We start from the raw sequence: 22,409 nt of genomic DNA on the forward strand, positions 1-22,409 counted from the left end.
TTAAGAGGGATACCATCTGAGAGATTAGTACTAGAAAGACTGAATTAAAGCACTCAAGAAATTATGCACTTAAAGGGCACTCGCTAATACATTGCTTAATGAAGTTATATTACATGCAAAAACTGGTTGGTGCATTCCTTTTTATTTTTTTTTTACCCACACACAGACACTGTGAAGGTAGACATGTGGTTGTGGAGACTTCACACATTTTTTCAGTTTTTCCATAGAACATTTTGTTTGTGCTTTAATGTGCAAAATGTCGTTCAGAAAGTGTATGCATATTGTATGTGTAATAAATACAAATGATTTATACTGATTTATTGTGTCATTTGGCTTAAAGGGGTATTCTGGGCAAAAACTAAATTAAAGTATTGTATTGCCCCACAAAAGTTATACAAGTGCCCAATATACACTAATTACGGGTTCTGCACATAAGGGCTTTTTTCTCTGCACTTACTACAAGCCGGATGTCCTGTAGTCCTTGCAGATCCTGTTCGTCACGGCACGGGTGCCATCTGTCCCCCCCCGCTGCCAGGCCGCAGAATTCAAAGTGAAGGTCTGCCTGTGTCTCCTGCACCCCGTTACAGCAGTGCCATAGTGGTGATGCAGGCCCGCCCATAGTCCCTGCTCCCTCCGGTACTGTACGGTGCGCCCTCTCTATCTCTTTCTGTAACGTACAGAGGAATGAGATATGCGCAGCTGCTGTGGTGTGCGGTCCGCACGCTAAGGGGTCCGCCTAGCTGATGGAGGAAGAGAAGTCACCCATCATCTATCTCAGCGCGGACAACTGATGATGATGGGTGACATTCTCTTCCTCCATCAGCTCACGCCGGTCCCCTCAGCGTGCGGGAGTCCGGACACCACAGCAGCTGCTGCAGATTCATCCTCTGTAAGTTACAGAAAGAGAGAGAGAGAGAGAGCACCGTACAGGTACCGGAGGGAGCAGGGACAACGCAGACCTTCACTTTAGGAGTCCTGCGGCGGGCAAGTGGGGGGACAGATTGCCGGCATGAGGGGTAGGAAGGACCATAGAGCGCCCAGGGAGACCCCCCTTTGATGCCAACATACATTTCCAACTTCACCCCCTGTGTTACCCCCGAGAACTGCAGCGCCGAGCCAGCTTCACTTTCCCTCCGCAACAGCTCTTCATGCCCGTCCACACACAGCAGCTGCGCGCCTTAGGGAAGGTGAGAGCCGGCCGGCGCTGTAGGCTGAGGGGTCACAGGGGCCGAAGGGGGAGGGGGACATGTATTGGCATCGGAGGGCGGTCTGGGGAAATCAATTACTGAGCGGGTGCTCTCCTGAGCTGTGTGGGGTCCGGGGGTCTTGGTACCGTGCTCCCTGTCAGCTGTGCCATCTCTCCTTTCTTCCCTAGCAGCATCTTCAAGCCCTGTCCCACACACAGAACATGGCGTGAGCTGCTGCTGCTGATGGGGGAAGGTGGGAGCTGGCCAGCGCCGTGTCTCACCTCTAATTTACCCCCCCCCCCCCCCGCCTTAACCATCTCTCAGTTCCACCTTCATCTGTTGTCCCAGTTGTCAGGAGCACCGTACCGGAAGGCAGCCCCCACCAACTACTTCCTCTCCCCTCCCATACTGTATCGGCCACATCATCGAGATGTCCGATAAGCCCCGACCCCATTGCGCGCCAGCGGGTGGAGGATTAGCCGTGCGGCCTGAGGATAAGGGGGCTGTAGAGAAAGAAGTCACTGCCAGCTGGAGTCACCCAGAATCATGTATGTGAGTATAATGGCGGTCACCCAGCTTTCCAGGTCTTGTATAGTAGTCAGTAAAATGGCGGTCACCCAGCTTTCCAGCATCTTGTATAGTAGTCATGTTATATGGAGGTCACAGCTTCCAGCATTTTGTATAGTAGTCAGTATAATGGAGGTCACCCAGCTTTCCAGCATTGTATAGCAGTCAGTATAATGGAGGTCACCCACCCAGCATCTTGTATAGTAGTCAGTATAATGGAGGTCACCCAGCATCTTGTATAGTAGTCAGTATAATGGAGTCACCCAGTTCCCAGCATCTTGTATAGCAGTCAGTATAATGGTGGTCACCCAGCTTTCCTTGCATCTTGTATAGTAGTCAGTATAATGGAGGTCACCACCCAGCATCTTGTATAGTAGTCAATATATGGCGGTCACCCAGCTTTCCAGCATCTTGTATAGTAGTCAGTATAATGGCGGTCACCCAGCTTTCCAATATACACAATATTGGACGTTTCGGAGGATACAGACTCCTCCTTCCTCATGCGCATGAGGAAGGAGGAGTCTGTATCCTCCGAAACATCCGCGAGGAGGACGTGCTTGGGTGTCCGGATGGGAGAGGCACATCAGCTGTGAGCATGTTATGTTTTGTATGCTGCATCTATCTATACAAGAAAATAAAAAAGAATTTTGAACTCAAGTCAACTCTGTGAGTACAAGTGCTCCATAGCATTGGAGTACAGTGGATTTCATTACCCGAAGATTTCGGCTGTTTGGTGAGAAAATCACTTCCCTTCACATTTATTGTGTATATTGGATTGCTTTACCGGACGGTGGAGTTCGGGAGTGTGGAGGGTGCTCATAAGTATTGCAGTGCATGACTACCTGGTTGAACCGTCACCCAGCATTCCCAGCATTTTGTATACTAGTCAATATAATGGAGGTCACCCAGTTTCCAGCATCTTGTATAGTAGTCAGTATAATGGCGGTCACCCAGATAAGACAAGCAATTATTAGATTTTTTTTCTCTTCTATGCCGTAAACTGTATTAAGCGACTTCATCAAATAGAAGGAGTATCAGAAGTTAGGAGAAAAAAAAAGGAAATACGTTTTTCTGCTTTCAGTCTAGAAATGTTGAGGCGATACCTGCGCCAGACACTTGGGGCATCTCCAGTCTCCTTTGGGCACATCATGCAGAGGTGGAATGAGACAGAAGGTATGGTAACTGTCATCACAACCATCACACAAAAGGAGGCGGTCTTCATCACTTCCACTCCCACAGAGAAAGCAAACATATAAATCCACCTTTAAAAAAAGTAAACAGGTCCAGATTAAGCTCCTCCCCATTTATCCAGTTAAAGGATTTTTTGGTCAAAATAGTCTGATCAGCTATCCACAAATAGCTTATCAGTCAATTATTGGTGGGGTGCCCACACATGGAACCTGCACTGATCAGCTGTTTGGTGCCTGAACAGTGAAGTTAGGGGCCTATCGGCCGATTTGGACGATTATCGCTTCGTGGAATAGAGAGAACGATCAGCCGATGATTGTGTCATTGGCTGATCGTTTACTTAGGTTTAAACCTAAAATCATCGGGCACAAACAGCGCATCGCTCCGTGGAACAGCGATGCACGGTCGGTGCCGATGATTTCAAAAGCACCATATTTACCTAGCATGTTGCATGGCTTCTCCAGGGCTCCTTCTTCCTCCGGTCCCGTGCTCAGCAGCAGCTTCGGAGCGGCCCTGTCTTAGGACCGCCTCAGCCAGTGATTGGCTAAGCGGTCTGTCAGCTCAGACAGGGCACTCTGAAGCTGCTGCTACAGGCGTGACTGGGAGGAAGAAGGGCCGCAGGAGAAGCCCTGCAACATGTTTAGGTAAGTATGGGGCGTAAAACAAGGGCTGCAAGGACATCGGTAACGATGTCCCTGCAGCCCTCGCTAAGCGATCGGGCCATGGAATAGGCCCGGTAGACGAGCGCCGATCTGGCAGGTCGGCGCTCGTTCACATTATTGATCGGGCCCCCATTAGCCCCGTGGAATAGGACCCTTAGTCTCAGAAGCAGTTTGTCTCCATTCACTGTGTAGCGCTGGTGGCTTTGAACTGCAGCTCAGCTCCTGTTAATTTGAAGGTCGCCAGTGCTACACAGTGAACGGATGCAAACTGTCCTTGTAGTGCGGGTGCAAAACAGTTGATCAATGCAGGTGCTGGGTGTCAGCACCCCACCGATCACTTTCCTGTGGACATCTCGAGTTCAATTTGTTCAGAAAACCCCTTTTAATGGGTTCTTAGTTAATGTATCATGTTAAAGATAACTTCATAACGTAATCTGACCCAGGGTAAAAAAAAAAAAACCGAACAACAAGAACAATTTCATGCTTACTGGGCTTCGTTTTTTCCTCGGTTTGGATTTTGGCTTCTCTATCGGAGCTTCTACTGGTTCTCGTTTGACCATTACTTGACTTTCATCTACAGAATTTAAATATAAAAATATAAATAAAAAATACAGCTGTATCACTTAACAAAACCATGCAGGTTTTTAAAGCTCTTTTGGAACGATTTAGGCAATTTCAGACACTCCTTTTTGGCTACCTTATTTCAGCAGCAAGGTGACGTGTCCCCATCTACTAAATAACCTAATTACCTACATTGGAGGAGTTGAGGTTGAGGGTTGACCAGATATACAGGATGGAGGAGCTCTCACATTGGGAGACACAAGGCATAAGTTCCTGGCTATATGGTCCCCTGGTTTCTAGGGGCCTTTGTCTACATCAAAAGCTATGACCCTCAATACAGCGAGGGGTCACTACCTAGTAGTAGAGGTAAAGGAAACGGTCCCCTCACTCGTGATGATCTTGATTGTCTTTCTATAGATATATATTTGAAGATTCTTTCACAGATTTTTTTGGAGCTCATTGACGTATTCAAATGACAGTGAAACGTTGATGTAAAGCTAGGCTCACACTGTATTTTTGCAATCAGTTTTTTTATTCATCAGTTTTATGCAAAAAAAAAAAAAAAAAAGGGATGAAAAAAAAATCTGTGTATAAGCCTCTCAATCTCCCTCACCCCTTCTGAGACATCTGAAGTAAACAAGTCCCAGGCAGGCTTTATCTGCAACATTGTAGCAACTTTGTAATGCTGGGAGGATTAATCACAGCGAGTTCATTAGCAACTTGACCTCAGATTAACTCCCCCAGCATTACAAAAAAGCTACAAAGATTTTTGTGTCTTGAGCAGAAAGCAACAGCTCAGAACTGGGGGAAGAGACTGATAAGAACAAGTATGGAAGGAATTGTTAGTCTTACCATGGGCAGCAACATAACAAAAAATTATATTTAGGTGAAACACCCCAAAAAAAAAAACCTCTGTAAAGAGTCCACCACAGAATTATTACCCACCATTTTCACATATGGAGGGTGCAGATCCCATCCTTCTACGTAAAGTTCGAGTTCTTAATTCTGGTGATTCCTCTGGTTCAACTTTAATCTTAACAGCCTAGACGAAGGAAAACAAGGTCTTAGTATACATGTGGTAATTACTAAAGCATTTAAAGTAAACTGCAGGAAGAGAGCCACCTACCTCTGCTCGCATACGTTTAGCCCTTCGGGCGCAGTTTTCTGAAGGTTGGACAGACTGCCTCTGTGGGATATCATGAGGTTTGTACTCCTTGTCTTTAACATCATGAAGAAGAGTTGGTTTCTATAAATTATAACAATTAATTAAGGGCTACAGGTTATAGAGCAGGATGTGTAAAATTACCAAAATCACTTTTTTCTACATAAAACAAGGAAGTGAAACGGGTTAATAATGAATGGGTGTAAATATACATCTGGTGTAAACTGCCCACAGCAACCAATCACAGCTCAGCTTTCAGCTCTGGTAGAATAAAAGAGAAGCTGTGATTGGTCGCTGTGGGCAGTTTACACCAGGTGTATATTTACACACTTTCATAAATCTCCCCCCCCATGTGTTTCATTATTTAACCTTATGGCCTGCACAACAGTATAATGATGATACCATGGGGATGATCCAGCAGCGCTGAGTAGTGAGTTCGTGTTCGCATCCGAACACAAACATAAAAAAATGATCGTGATCGGTTCATGTTAGCCGAACATTCATGAACAAATACAGTAAGAAAATACAGTAGAAGTGTACGTGTCATTCTATGCACATGCGTACAGATGATCAGGTGCAAAGCGTAAATTACACAGTTGCGTACACACTTGCGTACACAATTCATTTACACTCATTTGCGTACAGATTGCATAATTTACGTTTTGCACCTGATAATCTGTATGCATGTGTGTAACTCTAGGCCGAAACGTATGCAGTGGCAAACATTCGAATACGTTCGAAAATGATCGTTATAACCATTCCAATCATCTAATAAATTGTTCGAGATTGGCGAACACCAATAACATGTTTGTACGCACATATGAACGTGTTCGCTCATCACTAGTGCGGAGGTGAGATCCCCTGACACTTAAAGGACGCTGCAGCAATCCTTGCTGTCTGTATGGGGACCAGAGGGCTTTCACTGGCCAACTAGAGCGGCATAGCTCAACATGGAGAAAGTGGAGGGTATTAAAACAATCCCTTGGTTGAACTAAAGGGGTAATGTTAACTCCCCTTAAGGACGGAGCCTAAAATGACCGTAAAAATGTTCAATTTAGCGTTTTCATTTTTCCTCCTCACCTTCTAGGAGCCATAACTCTTATTTCTCCATCTACTGGGCCATGTGAGGGCTTGTTCTTTTCAGGAACAGGTGTAGTTTGTAATGCCACCTTTAATTTTGCCTGAAAATGAATTATGAAATCCCCAAAACATTTATGGGGTGAAATTGGGGGGGGGGGGGGGGGGGGAATCAATTCTGCAAATTTTGGGGGGTTTCCCTGTAATGTTTTACTATTTTATCACCAGTAAGACATCTTTCTTTGCAAATAGGTATATTTAAAATGGTCACATTGTGACTGTTCTAGCACTAAGCTTTTCACCTACAGGGCTGTATGGGGCATCATTTTTTGCGCCATGATCTCTAGTTTATTTTAGTACCATATTTGTGTAGATCTCTATTGATTGAACTCTTTTTTATAATTTTTTTAGTATAAATGTAATTTTTAAAAATCAGCAATCTTGGCGGTTTTAATATTTTTTTTTTTTTTTTTTTCGTTTTTACGCCATTCACATTGCAGGAACAAGCATTGTTTTATTTAATAGATTGGGACATACACACGTACAATTTATATATGTTTATTTTATTATATTTATGTGCTTTATTTATAAAATGAGAAAGGGGGTTAATTTTATAAACTTTTATTGGGGGAGGGGTTATGGCATGTTTTTAAAAACCATAGGCATAGCATTGATCAGTGTTATCTGCGATCAATGCACTGAGCCTGCCTGTGGCAGACTCAATGCAGGGATCGCCGATCTGACTGCCAGGGAAGAGGTAAGAGGTAAAAGACTTCCGTCAGCCAGACTGATTGGGACCACTGCATTACACTGTAGGGGTCACTATCGGACAGTGACAGGAGCACAGCTCCTGTCACTGACATTTAAATGCCACAGTTGCAGCATTGAAAGGGTTAATGGCGGGCGTCCGCCCATCATTAACAGTGAGGACCCAGTTGCTCATAGGAGCCGGTCCTCACTCTCTTTGAAGCGAGCTCAGCTCTTGAGCTCGCTTAAAAGCGGCCCTGGACAAAATGATGTAAATGTATGCCATGTGTCACTTGGGCCATGACTTTCATGGAATATATTTACATCAATTGTTAAGGGTTTTTTTTTTTCTTTCAAATCAACTGGTTCCACAAAGTTAGAGATTTGTAATTTTCTTCTATTTAAAAAAGTCTTCCCATACTTATCAGCTGCTATAAGTCTTATGTGTGTTTTCTTCCCAGTCTGACACAGTGCTCTGTGCTGCCACCTCTGTCCATGTCAGGAACTGTCCAGGGGGTTGTTTTTTTTTATGGGGATCTGCTACTACTTTGAACAGTTCCTAACATGGACAGAGGTGGCAGCAGAGAGCACTGGTCAAACTGGAGAAAATACACCACTTACTGCAGGACACTACAGCAGCTGATAAAATTAAACAAATCTATATAACTTTCTAAAACCAGTTGAAAACCGTTGGAAAACCAATTTAAACAAATAAACTGAAAAGTTCTATAAGTCCTTGGCAGCGCGTGACAAACATGTATGGCACAGCCACCCTAGGAACTTAGCACCCAAGCCAACATTGTATGTCATGTTCAAGATTACATGCTACAAGCTCTGCAGCTACGGCCACTTAAGAATTGACACGCACTGCCAATGACTGATGTCAGCAATCAATCGTGGCATTTCAAAGGATCAGAAACAACTGCAGTGTCTGTGCAATATTAGTGCCGAGTGCAGATTGGGAACTAAAGAAATAACCCCATTCGGTTCTAGCAAAGATAACAGGTCAGTTTTAGGCCTGTGTTCACCACTATGGGGGAGGTTATCAAACATGGTGTGACATGAAAACTGGCTCAGTCGCCCCCTAGCAACCAGATTCCACTTTTAATTCCTCACAGACTTCTTTGGAAAATGAAAAGGTGGAATCTGATTGGTTTGCTAGGGGCAACTGAGCCAGTTCACATCACACAAGGTTTGATAAATCTCCCCCTATGTTGTCTTATGTGTTGAGCAATCAGCTTTTTTCATCCGTTTTTGCAAAAAACATTTGTGTACCTTCATTTTTCAACTGTCTTACATTATAAAAAAAAAAAGGATGCATCTAACATACACAAAAACGTGGTGGACCACATTTTTAGTGTGCGGTAAAAAAAAAAAAAAAGTGATTTTTTTTTTTTTTTTTTAATTTTATAATGTAAGTCAATGGAAAAACGGATATAAAAATGGATGCACACAAATACAGCCGTTTTTTTTTTGCAATTGCAAATATGTAGTGTCCCATGAAAACCAAGCCCTCCCCCTATAAACACCAGCACTGGCCCAAGATCATCAAATAAACATATTCACATTTCATACCGTGTCGGAGTGGAAATCGTCATTGAATCCAAGCAGTTTGGAGCAGGACTCTGAAGCCTGACGAGTAAAAAGGACAGAAACTTATTTTAAACTGTTGCTGTTATAACGTTCAAAATCTAAATTAGCAGCGGATGTATATATATATATATATATATATATATATATAATATATATATATATATATATATAATATATATATATTTTTTTTTTTTTTAGTTATCATGGGGGAAAAAGGCTCGGTCATCTGCGCTCACAAATAAGGCAGTCATGCGATTGATGGAAACATTGCACCGTGACTTCCTGCGATTAATCTCTTTTTTTTTTTCAACCTGCAGAATTCTAAAAAGCTTCAGGAGACTGGACCTGGATACAGTAAGTACAGCTGTTATATAGCTGCCTTCAGGACACTGGACTTGGATACTGTAAGGGTACTATTACTTGGAACGATAATCGGCCCGATTCGGCCGATCATCGCTCCATGTAATAAATACAACGATCAGCCAATGACAACGATCATCGGCATGATCGTTGATATAGGTTTAGACCTATTTGTCGGGCGCCGACCGCGCACCGCTACGTGTAATAGCGGTGCGCGGGCGGCGACTAACGATATACATTACCCATCCACGTTCCAGGGCTGCTGCTGCGGTCTTCTCCCCGGGTCGCGCGCGCTGTAACGTCAGAGTGGCCTGTCAGCTGACAGGCCGCCCGGCCAATCGCCGGCCGAGGCGTCGTCCCGGCCTGTGATTGGCTGAGTGGGACCCGCGGAGAAGAAGGACCACAGCAGCAGCCCTGGAACTGGAGGGGTAATGTATATAGTTATGCAAGGCTGCAAGGACATCGATAACGATGTTCTTGCAAGCCCTTGTTTATCGATTATCGGGTCGTGTAATAGGCCTAGTAAACGAGCGGCAATTCTAGCAGATCGCGGCTCGTTTACAGGTATTATCGGGCCCTGCATCGGCCCATGTACTACCACCCTAAGTATAGCTGTGTTCTATAGCTCCTTCAGGAGACTGGACCTGGATACAGTAAGTAAAGCTGTATATAGCATGTCTTCAGGAGACTGGACCCTGGATACAGTAAGTATAGCTGTTTCATTATTGAAAGTAAATGACAGACTGCTTTATTTCACATTGTCTGTTAGGGTGTCTTCACATGTCACCAGATCGCAGTGAATGTCACGCTGTGAGGTACTGTCATTTTCTATGGATTTACATACTCGCAGCAGATTTTTCATTCTGTGTCTCCCACTCTCCGACATCCAGGCTTAGCCAGATCAGTGGGCTGCGGCGGGACAGCGCACCGACTGGCTGAGCGGGACGTCAGGGAGCCGGGAGCCACAGAAGCAGGCTAGAGTGCAGACGGATAATGTATTAACCAAAAAAGCAGTTTATTGAGGGGGATGGGATTTACATACTCACAGCAGAAATGAAAAATACGTGGCAAGCATGTAAATCCATAGAAAATGACAGTACTGGGAATCGCAGCAGATTCGCTGCAAAACTAGCAGAGTGAAATCCGCTGCAACTCGGTTGTGTGAGCCCACCCTTAATTAATATTTTGAAAGTTATACGACTGGACACTTTAAGACATTTGGAAATAGAAAGGAAACCAAAAGATTGTTGGCTAAACGTTAGCAAGCAAATATTAAATACTAACTAATTAGAACTGGCACCATTACAGAGAACACTGCTGACCATGTGACACAATGTAGCAGAATCACAGAATCATATAGGTCATAAAAATAATATTAACTCTTACCAGTAAACTTGCTCCAGTCTGAAACAAGTTGTAGGGGTAGAGTATACGTTCATAATGGCCCCGGATATGAGACCCAATAGCTTTTTCCTGTTGAAAATCCCATTTTTACAGCAATCTTGGTCCATTTCCTCTCCTTGCAGACCAAATCAAATCCACCTTCATCAGCCACCAACTGCAGGAAAAGAAAAAGAAAAAACCTTGCAGCACCTCAGAGATGTGAACAAACACTCTCACACTTCAGATGCTATTGTTTTCCCACCTTGTTAGCTGAAACAAGTCCAGTATTTTTCGTTCAACATGAGGTAATTTTCAGAGTACATCCCTGCAGTTCCCAGAACTTGGCAATCTGATCCAAAAATTCAACTTCACCCTGGTCTGAGCCTGAATAGAAAAAACACACAACTTTTACTTTAAACTTAAAAAGATACCAGTCACTATGACACCAGCCACATTCTCTCCACAGTTCAAGGCGCATGCCAGGGTATCGGCTGTCAGAGTGGGGAGCACTTCTGAACACATGGCAGCGCATAGTGACTGCAATGCAGAAATGTCCATGTACAAAACCAAACTGATCATATTTACAGCACAGAAATGCAACTAAGAAGACTTGTAAAAATATCAAACACTGCTTGTACTTATGGCAATCTCAAAGTCACAGACACAGAACATTGTAGCATGTAAACCTGCAATTAAATGCGTTCCCATAGGCCAATACTGTATGTTATAGTTATATAGAAGTGGCTCAAACGCTCTTTACAGAAATCCCCAGCCGGTCAGTTATCTGTGTAGGTACGTCAACTCTGCCTATTAAAGGGGTTATCCAGGATTAAAAAAAAACATGGCCACTCGTTTTCAGTTTGGGTGCAGGTGTTGCAACTCAGTTCAAGTGAATGGAGCTTGATAACAAACCACACCTTACACTGGAGACAAGAGTAGTGCTGTCTCTGGAAGAAATCAGCCATGTTTTTCCAACGCTGGATAACCCCTTTAACGTAAAGCGACTCTGTACCCACAATCTGTGTCCCCCAAGCCGCTTGTACCGTCGGATAGCTGCTTTTAATCCAAAACCTGTCCTGGGGCCCTTTCAGCAGGTGATGCCGTTATTGTCCTAAAAAAACTTTTAAACATGTGTCCCTGTGTCAATGAGGCGTGGCCTAGAGTGCACGCCCTAGACTTGCACCGCCTAATCATCACTTATCTAAACACTGCACATGTGCTGGATTGTTAAGAATCTTGTGCAGTGTCCAGACAAGCGATGAATAGGAGAAATCCTGCCATGGGGCATTCCTAATGGTGAAGAGGGCAGGGAGCAGGCACAGAGGGGCGTCACCGGCCTAGGGCACAGACACTTTAAGCCACGCCAATTTGACACAGGGCTGCAAGTTTAAAAGTTGTTTTTTAGGACAATAACTGCATAAACTATCCGAAGGTATAAGCGGTTTGGGAAGGCAGATTGTGGGTATACAGTCACTTGAGAAGCTTGAGATAAGTTTGCTGCGCAGGCATAAGCTCACACATAAGCAATGGAAGGCCTATCCTACCCATATACCATGACTTGTTAAAGGGAACCTGTCACCCCCCCGTGCCTGGGTGACAGGCTCCCAACCCCCGTTAGAGCATCCTATACTCACCTAATCCCGCCGGGACTCTCCTGTCATTCTCTATGAGTGTCGGACTCATCTGAGGAGCGTGCGCGCCAGGCTTCGGGCGCCGATATCTCCGTGACCCGACCATCTCCAGAAGCGGGACCCGGCGGGATCACTTGAGTATAGGGGGCTCTAACGGGGGGGTCGGGAGCCTGTCACCCCGTCACCGGGGGTGACAGGTCCTCTTTAAGTGCAGAATTCCCAGTCTTACAGGGCGAATAGTTATGGAGAAGAGCGATTCTGACATTATGAGGTTATAATAATGGTAAATAAAACAACTACATTACCTCAAGCTCATTGAGTCTTTGGATACGTGGGGTAAAGTGAAGTTTATCCACATCACATGCAAATGGAGGCTGCCAGTCCTGCAGAAAACAATTGACAGAAAACATTAAATGGGATATTTCCTGCATCTGGGCATAAAAAGCTTCCTGTCTTACAATCAATGTGACTGATGGGTTCTCATAGCGTCCGAGTCAATACAATCTGTATGAGACGATCCGTGTCAGTCTCCCATGCATAGAGAAAGCAAATTCGGATTCACACAGGAGACACCGTGGGAATCGGTCAGCCACATCGCCTATCACACTTGTGAGAAGCGGAACCAGAACATCACTGTATTACACAAATGAAGCCGTCTGGTAAAATAAGGAGCAGTGTCATGTTACTGCCCACAAGGGATAAACATTTTATCCTGAACTTTCCCTTTAAAAGCATTTTAGTACACAACTTAAGCATGATAACAGATCATTTACAACAGAAGCATAAATGAGGCTGTATGAACACACAATGGCACAGCAGAGGCGGCCATGCCATCCACAGATATGAATATCACACATTGCATGTCATATCTGTAATGTACCTATGTATCTATTGTGGTCTTACAGCAAAGCCTTACAACAGGAGACGTGCAACATAACAAGGCATAGCCGAACACACCAACAGCAGATGCTCAGACTCCTGGATATTGCACATTATACCAGTTAAAGGGGTACTCCACTCAAACACAACTCTTCAAAAGTTGCTGCCCATGGTGAGACTAACAATTCCTTCCATACGTGTTAATTTTTTAGTCTCTTTAGAGCTGCAGCTTTCTGCTGAAAACAGAAAAATCTGTGTGTGAGCTTTTATCTCGCCCCCACCCCCCCCTCCCTACCGAGACGGCTGATGGAAACAAGTCCCTGACTAGCTTTATCTGCAACTTTGTATCTTCTTTGTAATGCCGGTAGGAATATTCTGAGGACAAGTTGCTAATGAACAGTGATTATCCCTCCCAGCATTACAAAGAAGCTACAATGTTGAAGATATAGCCAGTCAGGGACTTGTTTCCATCAGCAGTCTCAGTAGGGGGGGGGGGCGAGATAAAAACTCACGCACAGATTTTTCTGTTTTCAGCAGAAATCGGCAGCTCCGAATTGGGGGAAGGAGACAGAATAAAGAACAAGTATGGAATGAATTGTCAGCCTTACCATGTGCAGTAATATATCAAAAGTTATGTTTGAGTGGAATAATAATAATATTTTGTTTTTCCTTTTAGATGTTCTTGAATCATTAATTGAAGGTATACGAATCATCGTGTATACCTGGAATTTCATATACCCCAAAGGCAATATATGACTATTGGACACTGTGATTATCACTGCAATAACACAACCTAAGGGTGCGTTCACACCTACCGCATCCGCAGCTTATTTTTCCGCGGAAATCCGCAGGTCTGGTAGTGCAGATTTCAACCTGCGAGAAATCCGCGTATGTGTGCCTTTTTGCGGTTTTTCCGCAGCAAGTTTATCGCAACTGAAATGTCTGTTTAAAATGTCTCTCATTCTAAACGGACATTTCAGTTGCGATAAACTTGCTGCAGAAAAACCGCAAAACGCACACATACGCGGATTTCTCGCAGGTTGAAATCTGCACTACCAGACCTGCGGATTTCCGCGGAAAATAAGCTGCGGATGCGGTAGGTGTGAACGCACCCTAAGGCTGTATTCATATATAAAAAGAGAAAGAAAAAAAAAAAAAGGTTAAAACTTATCCACGTTAGCAGTTTATCACAATGGAAAGCAGACAGATGTTTGCCTTGTTTCAGAGTACTTCTCCTGGGAAGGGACACTGTCCGTCTAAAAAGTGATCATTTCTTATTGTAAATCTTTTAATAAACACTGAACAAGAAAAGCACAGGGGGGCTTACTACTATGGGTGGGGGAGCACAGGGGGGGCTTACTACTATGGGTGGGGGAGCACAGGGGGGCTTAATACTATGGGTGGGGGAGCACAGGGGGGCTTATTACTATGGGGGGAACACAGGGGGGCTTATTACTATGGGTGGGGGAGCACAGGGGGCTTATTACTATGGGTGGGGGAGCACAGGGGGGCTTATTACTATGGGTGGGGGAGCACAGGGGGGCTTATTACTATGGGTGGGGGAGCACAGGGGTCTTATTACTATGGGTGGGGGAGCACAGGGGGGCTTATTACTATGGGTGGGGGGGGGCGCATTTAGCAGGATTCGCCCTGTAGTCAAAATTACCTAGAAACGGCCCTGGTGTTCACACAGACACTCAGGACCCCTGTTCTTGTGATCAGCAGGAATCTCAGTGGTCACACACTTATTCCTTATCCAGTAATGTCATTATAGGAAAAGTGTCCACAATAGGCAAACACTGCCAAATTTTGTTTGTTTTTTTTTCAAATGAACTGATGTCAGAAAGTTATACAGATTTGTAATTTACTTCTATTTAAAAATCTCCAGTCTTCCAATACCTATCAGCTACTATTTGTCCTGCAGGACTTGCTGTGATCTCTGTCCATGTCAGGAACTGTCCAGAGTAGTAGCAAATCTCCCTAGAAAACCTCTCCTGCTCTGGACAGTTCCTGACTTGGACAGAGGTGGCAGCAGAGAGCACAGAGCCAGACTAGAAGTAATACAGCACTTCCTGCAGCTAATACAGCAGCTAATAAGTATGGAAAGACTGAAGGTTTTTAAATAGAAGTAAATTACAAATCTTTATACCTTTCTGACACCAGCTGATCTAAAAGAAAAAAAAATGTAGCTGACAACCCCTTTAAAGAGGAAGTACCACCAGGTACATCCGCTTAAATCTGAACCCACTGATCGAACAGTGCAGGCACGGGGAAGGCGGTGCCGTGGTCCGTTTTTCGAACCGCGGCCCGGTTCCCGTGCACGGCGCCGTTCTATGCATCGGAACCGGCCGGTGCTCAAGCACTGGAGGTAGGCCGGGCCGCTCCCAGTGGGAGGGAATTCCCTCACCTGTATGACGCGGCTCCGTTCACTCCAACGCAGCCGCGTCATACAGGGGAGGGAATTCCCTCCCACTGGGGGTGGCCCGGCCTACCTCCAGTGCTTGAGCACCGGCCGGTTCCGGTGCATAGAACGGCGCCGTGCAAGGGAACTGGGCCGTGGTCTGAAAAACGGACCACGGCACCGGCTTCCACGTGCCGGCGCCGTTTGATCAGTGGGTTCAGATTAAAGAGGATGTACCAGGTGGTACATCCTCTTTAAAGAAAGTTTGTTATAACCCGACAAAGTGTTACCAAAATTGGTAAAACTCCTCTCCAGATCCCCCTCATGCTGCCTGTATGTGGAGCGGCTGTAAATTACGTAACCATATGCTTCACATTACTGTAAACTGCATAAAAAAAGAAAGAAGCCAAGTGCAAAAATTCGCCAGGAGCCAGCTGATTATCAAAGCGACAACCCCCCCACCCCCTTAACACTAAGACCAGCAAAGGCACCAGTCATGCCACTTTAACGTGTACAGGTCATGACATTAAAAATTCCAGCAAATATACAGTTAATGTTTGCCTTATGTACTGTATGTTGGCAGCTTTTTTTTTTTTAATTCTGCAGCTCCAGTGGGCAACTAGTTAAAGCGACTCTGTACCCACAATCTGTCCCTCCCAAACCACTTGTACCTTCGGATAGCTGCTTTTAATCAAAGATCTGTCCTGTGGTCCGTTCAGCAGGTGATGCAGTTATTGTCGTAAAAGACATTTAAACTAGCAGCCCAGTGCCAAACGGGTGTGGCTTGGAGTATCTGTGCCCTAACTTTGCACCACCCCTCCGTACCCTCCTCCCCACCCTCTTCATCATTAGGAATGCCCCTAGAACATTTTCTCCTGTCTAAACACTGCACAGGTGCCTTAATGATTCAGCCCATGTGCCGTGCTGACACAGGTGATGAATATTAGAAAATCTGCCTGGAGTATTCCTAATGATGAGGAGGGCGGGGAGGAGGGACAGAGGTTGTGCCAGCCTAATGCACACGCAATCTTGGCCACAGCCGTAGGACACAGGGCTGCAAGTTTAAAAGATGTTTTTTAGGACAATTCCTGCATCACCTGCCGAACAGACCCCAGGACAGATCTTGGATTAAAAGCAGCTATCTGAAGGTACAAGCGGTTTGGGTGGGGGGGGGGGGGGGGGTCAGATTGTACAGAGTCACTTTAATTCAGCTGCAGCAGTGTACAGGGGCGTGTAAAGCCACTGACCAATCAGCATTCATCGCCTGTGCAGAGCAGAGGGACAGCTGACACTTCTGGCATTTAGTCCTTTTCTTGCTGTTACTAAAGACATCATGTCCTTAGTGACGGAGACACAACTGCAGTTTTCCATTAAGTGAAACACCCAGTGGCATAAATGCCACAGCAGCCAGGGGCCTCCGGGTCCGCCACCTGTCTGACATCGTATAGCACGTAGACACCTGTGGGGGTCTAAATTCCCTGTCTACTCCTAGATAACTTCTAAAGGAGGTTAAAAAGAAGGTGGCGGGGGGGGGGGGGGGGGGTAGGGGGGATTCCACTGTACTCCCACCATGGGGTACACTGCAAATGTACGTAGTCCTCAAAAATGCATATTTAGCACTGATTTTGCTAGAGCCAAAGTGATGCTCCCCCCCCCCTTTCAGCCCAGACAGCAGCTGATCACTACCTATCTTGCTAAAAAATAAAAAATAAAATGAAATAAAAAAAACATAAGCTTAAACATCATAATACTGAATGTTAAGCTTTATTACCTTTATTCAGACACACTCTGTAAAATCCAAGCCCAATACAGTGCATAAACACCCTAATTAAAGAACTTTTCTGTCAATACCTGGACTGCGTTACACAAAAAATAATGGATTAAAAATTGAAAATGTAAATATATATTATATATAAAAATTTTAAATGATCACCTAACGTATTGACCAATATTTATCTCTATCAAAATACAATGTACAAAGTACACAGAAAAAAAATTCTAAGAATCACTTGGACAGTTAAAGTGTCACTGTCAATTCACAAAACTTTTGACATGTCATAGAGACATGAACAGCAAGAGAGTCTAACAGCATCCTGTTGGACTCTCTTGTTGTTCCCGTTTATACACCCACCTACTGAGATAGTGGGCTCCAGCGTGCATCCACATATTGTGCCATCGGAAGGGACCGTCTAGTGCTGCTGGATCTCCACCGATTGCTAAATGTCAGAGACATGTCAAAAAATTTGATTGGTGCAGGTCTAAGTGTTCAAACCCCTACCGATCGGGGGTTTGAGCTGGGAGAAGACTTGCTGCAGTCCCCTGATCAGTCGTACTTATAACGGAGCCCGACTGATCACATGACAGAGCCGGAAGAGGATGTACTGCTGTGAGTCTTCTCCCAGCTCTATCTCCCGATCGGTACAGGTTTGAACACTCAGACCCTGACTGATCAAACATTTTGCATGTCAAAAGTCTTGTGAAGTGACAGTGACACTTTAAAGCCATGTTATTCCCACAAAGTGAGACAGGTCAGATGTAAAAGGGGCCCTAAGGCCAAAACGATTGTGCCGATATGGTTCCCTCCAGCACCCTATAGGGCAACTGTGCAGGTCGTGGCACCTACCAGCCGCGAGTGCAGCAATAGCTTTGGTAAGCAGAAAAAAAAAGGTTTTATTCCGTTGCGTGAGGCGGCAATTAGTCATCTGGGTGGGGGTCACCGCTTTCTGCCTGTTGGCGCGCAGTGCGGGGATAATTTTGTGGCCTCTGCCAGTCAATCATCCCTGCAGTGCGCAATGACAGGCAGAGAGTGGTGACTAGTCACAGGCAACCCCCAGCTCAGATGACTAGGTGCCACCCCTCTCCTGGCCTCACGCAGCAGTATAAAAATTTTTCTGCTTACTAAAGCACAGTAGCTCTATAGGGTGCTGGAGGGAACCATATGGGCACAATCGTGCTGATTGGTTCCCTTTTAGGGATTAATAATTATTTTGCGCTTTCTGTGCTCCATATTGTTCTGTGATAGATTCCGCTCAAGCCTCCCATAGACTGCCAGTATAACACGGAGGCTGGCAGGATTCAGCGGCGGAGTGTTACACCGTGGAATTCTGCCAGTTTTACTCCGTGTGAACTGATCCTTATGGAGGCCAGAAACACTGGACACCTATTATGCAGTCATAACGCTGGCACCATAGTGTGCACTAACAGAGCTGCCGGTGGGGTGCGCCTCCCTGCCATCCCACAAAGCACAATCCTTAAATAACCACATATTAACACATCACAAGTTGGAGAATTAGCCTCATTTTCCAAGTATGTTTCTGTCAATTTTCTGTTCCTCTCCAGCAGCTATTTTTCATAAAGTGACAATATTCATTGTCTCCTGAAATAGCATCTCAGAATCTGACTACAAGCTGCCAATTCAACAGCCACGCACTGTGGAGCAGTCGTAGACAAAAAAAAAAAAAAAAAAAAAAAAAAAAAAACAGATTAGGCTTCTCTGTTCATATACATATTCTTGTTATGAAGCATCCTATCTCCCTATTGTCCCACTAGATCTTCTGACTGGATCCTACAGTTCACGAGAAGACGATATGCCCGATGGGGGTCATAATACATTGTGAAAAATAGGACAAAATGCCAAATTTTCATTGAGATGGCACTGGTAACACAATAATCCAAGCTTGTTGCCTGCTCGAATTCCCTATTTGCTACAGTGGAATGCCAATGCTAAGAGAGTCTGCCGTTATGGAGGAAGAGGCACCATGTAGGACCAGATGGAGCAGAAGAAATATGTGGGAGTTTAACAAGCAGATCCTCAGAGGCTTAGGGCCCTATTACACGGGCTGATGCTGAGGGGCAAGCGAGCGCCACACTTGGTTGCTCCCTGTCCCCTGCTGGCAACATTACATGCACAGACAGCAAGAGCAGGGATCGTGGGAAGCTGCCCGGATGTCTTTAGATCAGATATCTGGGTAGTCCTTAGGAGACAGTGCCAGTCTGCTGTTGCCGCCGCTCCTGTAGCACGGAGAAATGGCCAGCAGGCCGTTGATAGTGGTGATAAATTGTTTTTTAACATGTTGAAAGACAATCAGCCGACATTGTGCATGTTGATCACTGCCTGTAATGCTGCGTTTACATGGAGCGATAATTTCGCCCGATCGTACGATTAACGATTTTGAAGTAAGATTTTTTTTTATAATGATCAGCGTTTAGATGTAACGATATTTTGTACAGAAAAATAGTTTTGCGATCACTTAAGCCAATCTCACACATAGGTTAAATCAGTGAACGACTGCTTACACAGAACGATCTGCGAACGACTATTTAAGAATATGTTGTAACATCAAAATGAACGATTTCACGCTCGTCGTTTGATCGTTTGCTGCGTTTACACGCACAATTATCGTTCAAATTCGATCGTTATCGTGCAAATTCGAACGATAATCGTTATGTGTAAACGCAGCATTAGCATTACCTATAACACCAAGTTACAGCAGATAGTCGCTTGGTGTCATCGGGCCTAAAGTTCATAGTAATTTCTCAATGGTGCCTGCATGTCCCCAATGGATTTACTGGGTTCCCTCATTTCAGTTCAGGCATTTTGCTGCTGCACTTTTTTTGTCCATGTTTTTGCATGGATTCTGCAGCTTAATAACTCGCCTTAGAAAAAGCATTGCCTAGACGTTACAACCTCTTAAAAGAGAATCCCCTACTATTAAAGGGGTATTCTAACCCTAAAGCTCCACCGCTGCTTCCTTGTGTCTGAGAGGCGGCTGCAGGAGATCAAGGCAAGTGGCGATTTTTTATATAACCCTGCGTTACTTTATAATTTGTCCCTGGGGCTGCAATGCCCCTTTACAATAAGAAGTTTTCCCACAAAGCAGAGATGGTAAAATCAGATGTATCCCATATACATGTAAAGGAGTTCAAATGTGCGGGTTTAGGAGGAGTATTCCTAGCCCCCCGGAGGTCTTTTTCGGTGGACACTTCCATGATCGTGACATAAGAGGAGTAAAGGAGTACTCCAGGTAGGGGCCTTTTCCTGGCTGGAAATGGGGTGTTTAAAAAATAAAGTGCGGCCACTGCCAGGAACTGTTGCCGGCCCAGGTCCAATCAGCAATTTTTTTTAATAAATGCCCCATTACTGGACAGATAAAAAAACAAAAAACAAAACCTTGCCCGCAGGACCCCTTTACACTTGGGCTCGTCAAGTTGAGTATTTTTTTGCAAATACATTCATTTAGCAAACCTGCCTCCTTTTCTTAGGCCGGCTCCTTCTCTCCCCTTGCTGACAGCTTGTCAAGCATACAGACCGAGGGAAAAGCAGCGCCCTGTCTAGTTTATATCCATATATCTACCAGCCTGGCCACTGCTTTTAGAGCAGAATGGTGGTTGGTAAATTAGACAACAAGCAGCCAAGAAAAAGAACGGCATATCAGCCCCCCTAGCGTACGTAGAAAACTAAACTATGCCAGCAGTAAGGTGGCAAAACAGGAGACGGCATAAGTGACTCCCCCCTTACTGGATTCCCAAAGGGGGGGCATAGCAAAGGGCAACAGGTTATCAAAACAAGCAAGGCACATGGGGAATAGTGGATAGAGTATATATATATATATATATATATATATATATATATATATATATATATATATATATATATATATATATACATACACATATACATATACACACACACACACATTACATTTTCAGAAATGCTTGTACATTTGAAATATTTTCCATTTCACATAGGCCCAAACTGATACACTATCTGGCTATGTTCACACTGCGTAAGAATCCGTACGCAGGTCTTAAGCTGCCGTACATGTGCGGCTGAAACTACGGGCGTGCGAAAAATCGACATGTGGCCAGATGCGTACATATGCCCGTAGTACAGTTATGCTTGCCTAGCTTGTTTCGAAGTGATCTGAAGCAGGTCATTTACTTGGAAATCTTCGCCCAGCAAACCACACACAACCTTTTGGATCAAACATCAAGTTCAATTTGGCTGAAATAAGTACTTCGTACGGGACCGCAAGGAAATCCACGGCCGTGAGTTTCAACATTTCCGTCCTCAAACAATGGCCTTGCTCATTTTTCACAGCGCCGTATACGATCCGGCCGTAAGCTCATCCGTAGTGTGCATTGTGCGGGCGTATATCATATACTTTCAAGCGAACGCATCAACCTCAGAACTACGTGCGTATATACACGGTTCGCACTACGGACGCATTCATACGCAGTGTGAACATAGCCTCTACCTGTATGGGACAACCCCTTCAACTGCTTATACCCAGTAAAAGTGATTATGTTATATTGGTAGAGGTTATGGCCAACACAATCCCCAGAACAGCTGCCTCCCCTTATATTGGGTGTGGTGGGGAGAATCACTGAGCATGTGAGCAGCTATGGGAGACACAGCTAGGGCTACACAGAGCCAACAAATTGCTATTTGGGCATACTCCCCTGCCAGAGCTGCCATCAGGCACAGAGAGACCCCACTGTATACTGGGTGGTGATTGGTTAAGAAAACCATCTAAAACCCAGCAAGTATTGTGCAGATGAAAGGGAACCCATGCACTACACTCGCTGTGTCAGGAATCCATACACCCTTTTTAATTTAAAAGCCATAAAAATGGAAATAAGGTAAAAGGCTATAAAGATGGCTAAACTAACATATATAGGTATAATGCAAAATATTACCATACAGAGACGACTTATTTCAGTGATACACATGAGAGTGTCTATATATATATATATATTCACATGTCACATGGAGATAATGGTGTCACACAGGGAACTCTCCACACTGCATCTCTGCTGCTTCCAGGCTGTGTGTAAGATGGTGGACGACTGAGAAAGATGGAGGAGAGTCAGCCAGGAAACATGGAGGCCTAACACTACCAGCTTATTAGTCTCTGAAGGTCCGACCACGAGATGACCACATCCTGCAGACTACAATGACAACATGGAGCTGCTGTAATCCTGTGCTGAGGAGGCTCTTCCATCTGTGCC

General features: G+C 44.8%; 1 protein-coding gene and 1 long non-coding RNA gene across 2 annotated transcripts; both read right to left on the reverse strand.

Annotated features, from left to right (window-relative positions):
* Positions 1 to 2,857: 2,857 nt before the first annotated feature.
* LOC138775764 (lysine-specific demethylase 5B-like) lies at positions 2,858 to 10,657 on the reverse strand (the record flags this gene model as incomplete). Its single annotated transcript, XM_069956022.1, has 6 exons — positions 10,491 to 10,657; positions 8,727 to 8,783; positions 5,292 to 5,411; positions 5,111 to 5,207; positions 4,093 to 4,178; positions 2,858 to 3,016 (listed from the first exon to the last, which is right to left on the reverse strand). Coding segments are annotated over exons 3-6 (354 nt in total), but the record flags the coding sequence as incomplete, so codon positions are not given.
* A 163-nt stretch (positions 10,658 to 10,820) lies between these two features.
* Positions 10,821 to 22,311, reverse strand: LOC138775763 (uncharacterized). Its single transcript, XR_011360639.1, has 3 exons — positions 22,161 to 22,311; positions 12,424 to 12,501; positions 10,821 to 10,871 (listed from the first exon to the last, which is right to left on the reverse strand). It is a non-coding gene; the product is annotated as an uncharacterized lncRNA (long non-coding RNA).
* Positions 22,312 to 22,409: the final 98 nt, after the last annotated feature.

This window comes from Dendropsophus ebraccatus, unplaced genomic scaffold (assembly GCF_027789765.1).
Source record: "Dendropsophus ebraccatus isolate aDenEbr1 unplaced genomic scaffold, aDenEbr1.pat pat_scaffold_2024_ctg1, whole genome shotgun sequence".
Taxonomy (NCBI): domain Eukaryota; kingdom Metazoa; phylum Chordata; class Amphibia; order Anura; family Hylidae; genus Dendropsophus; species Dendropsophus ebraccatus.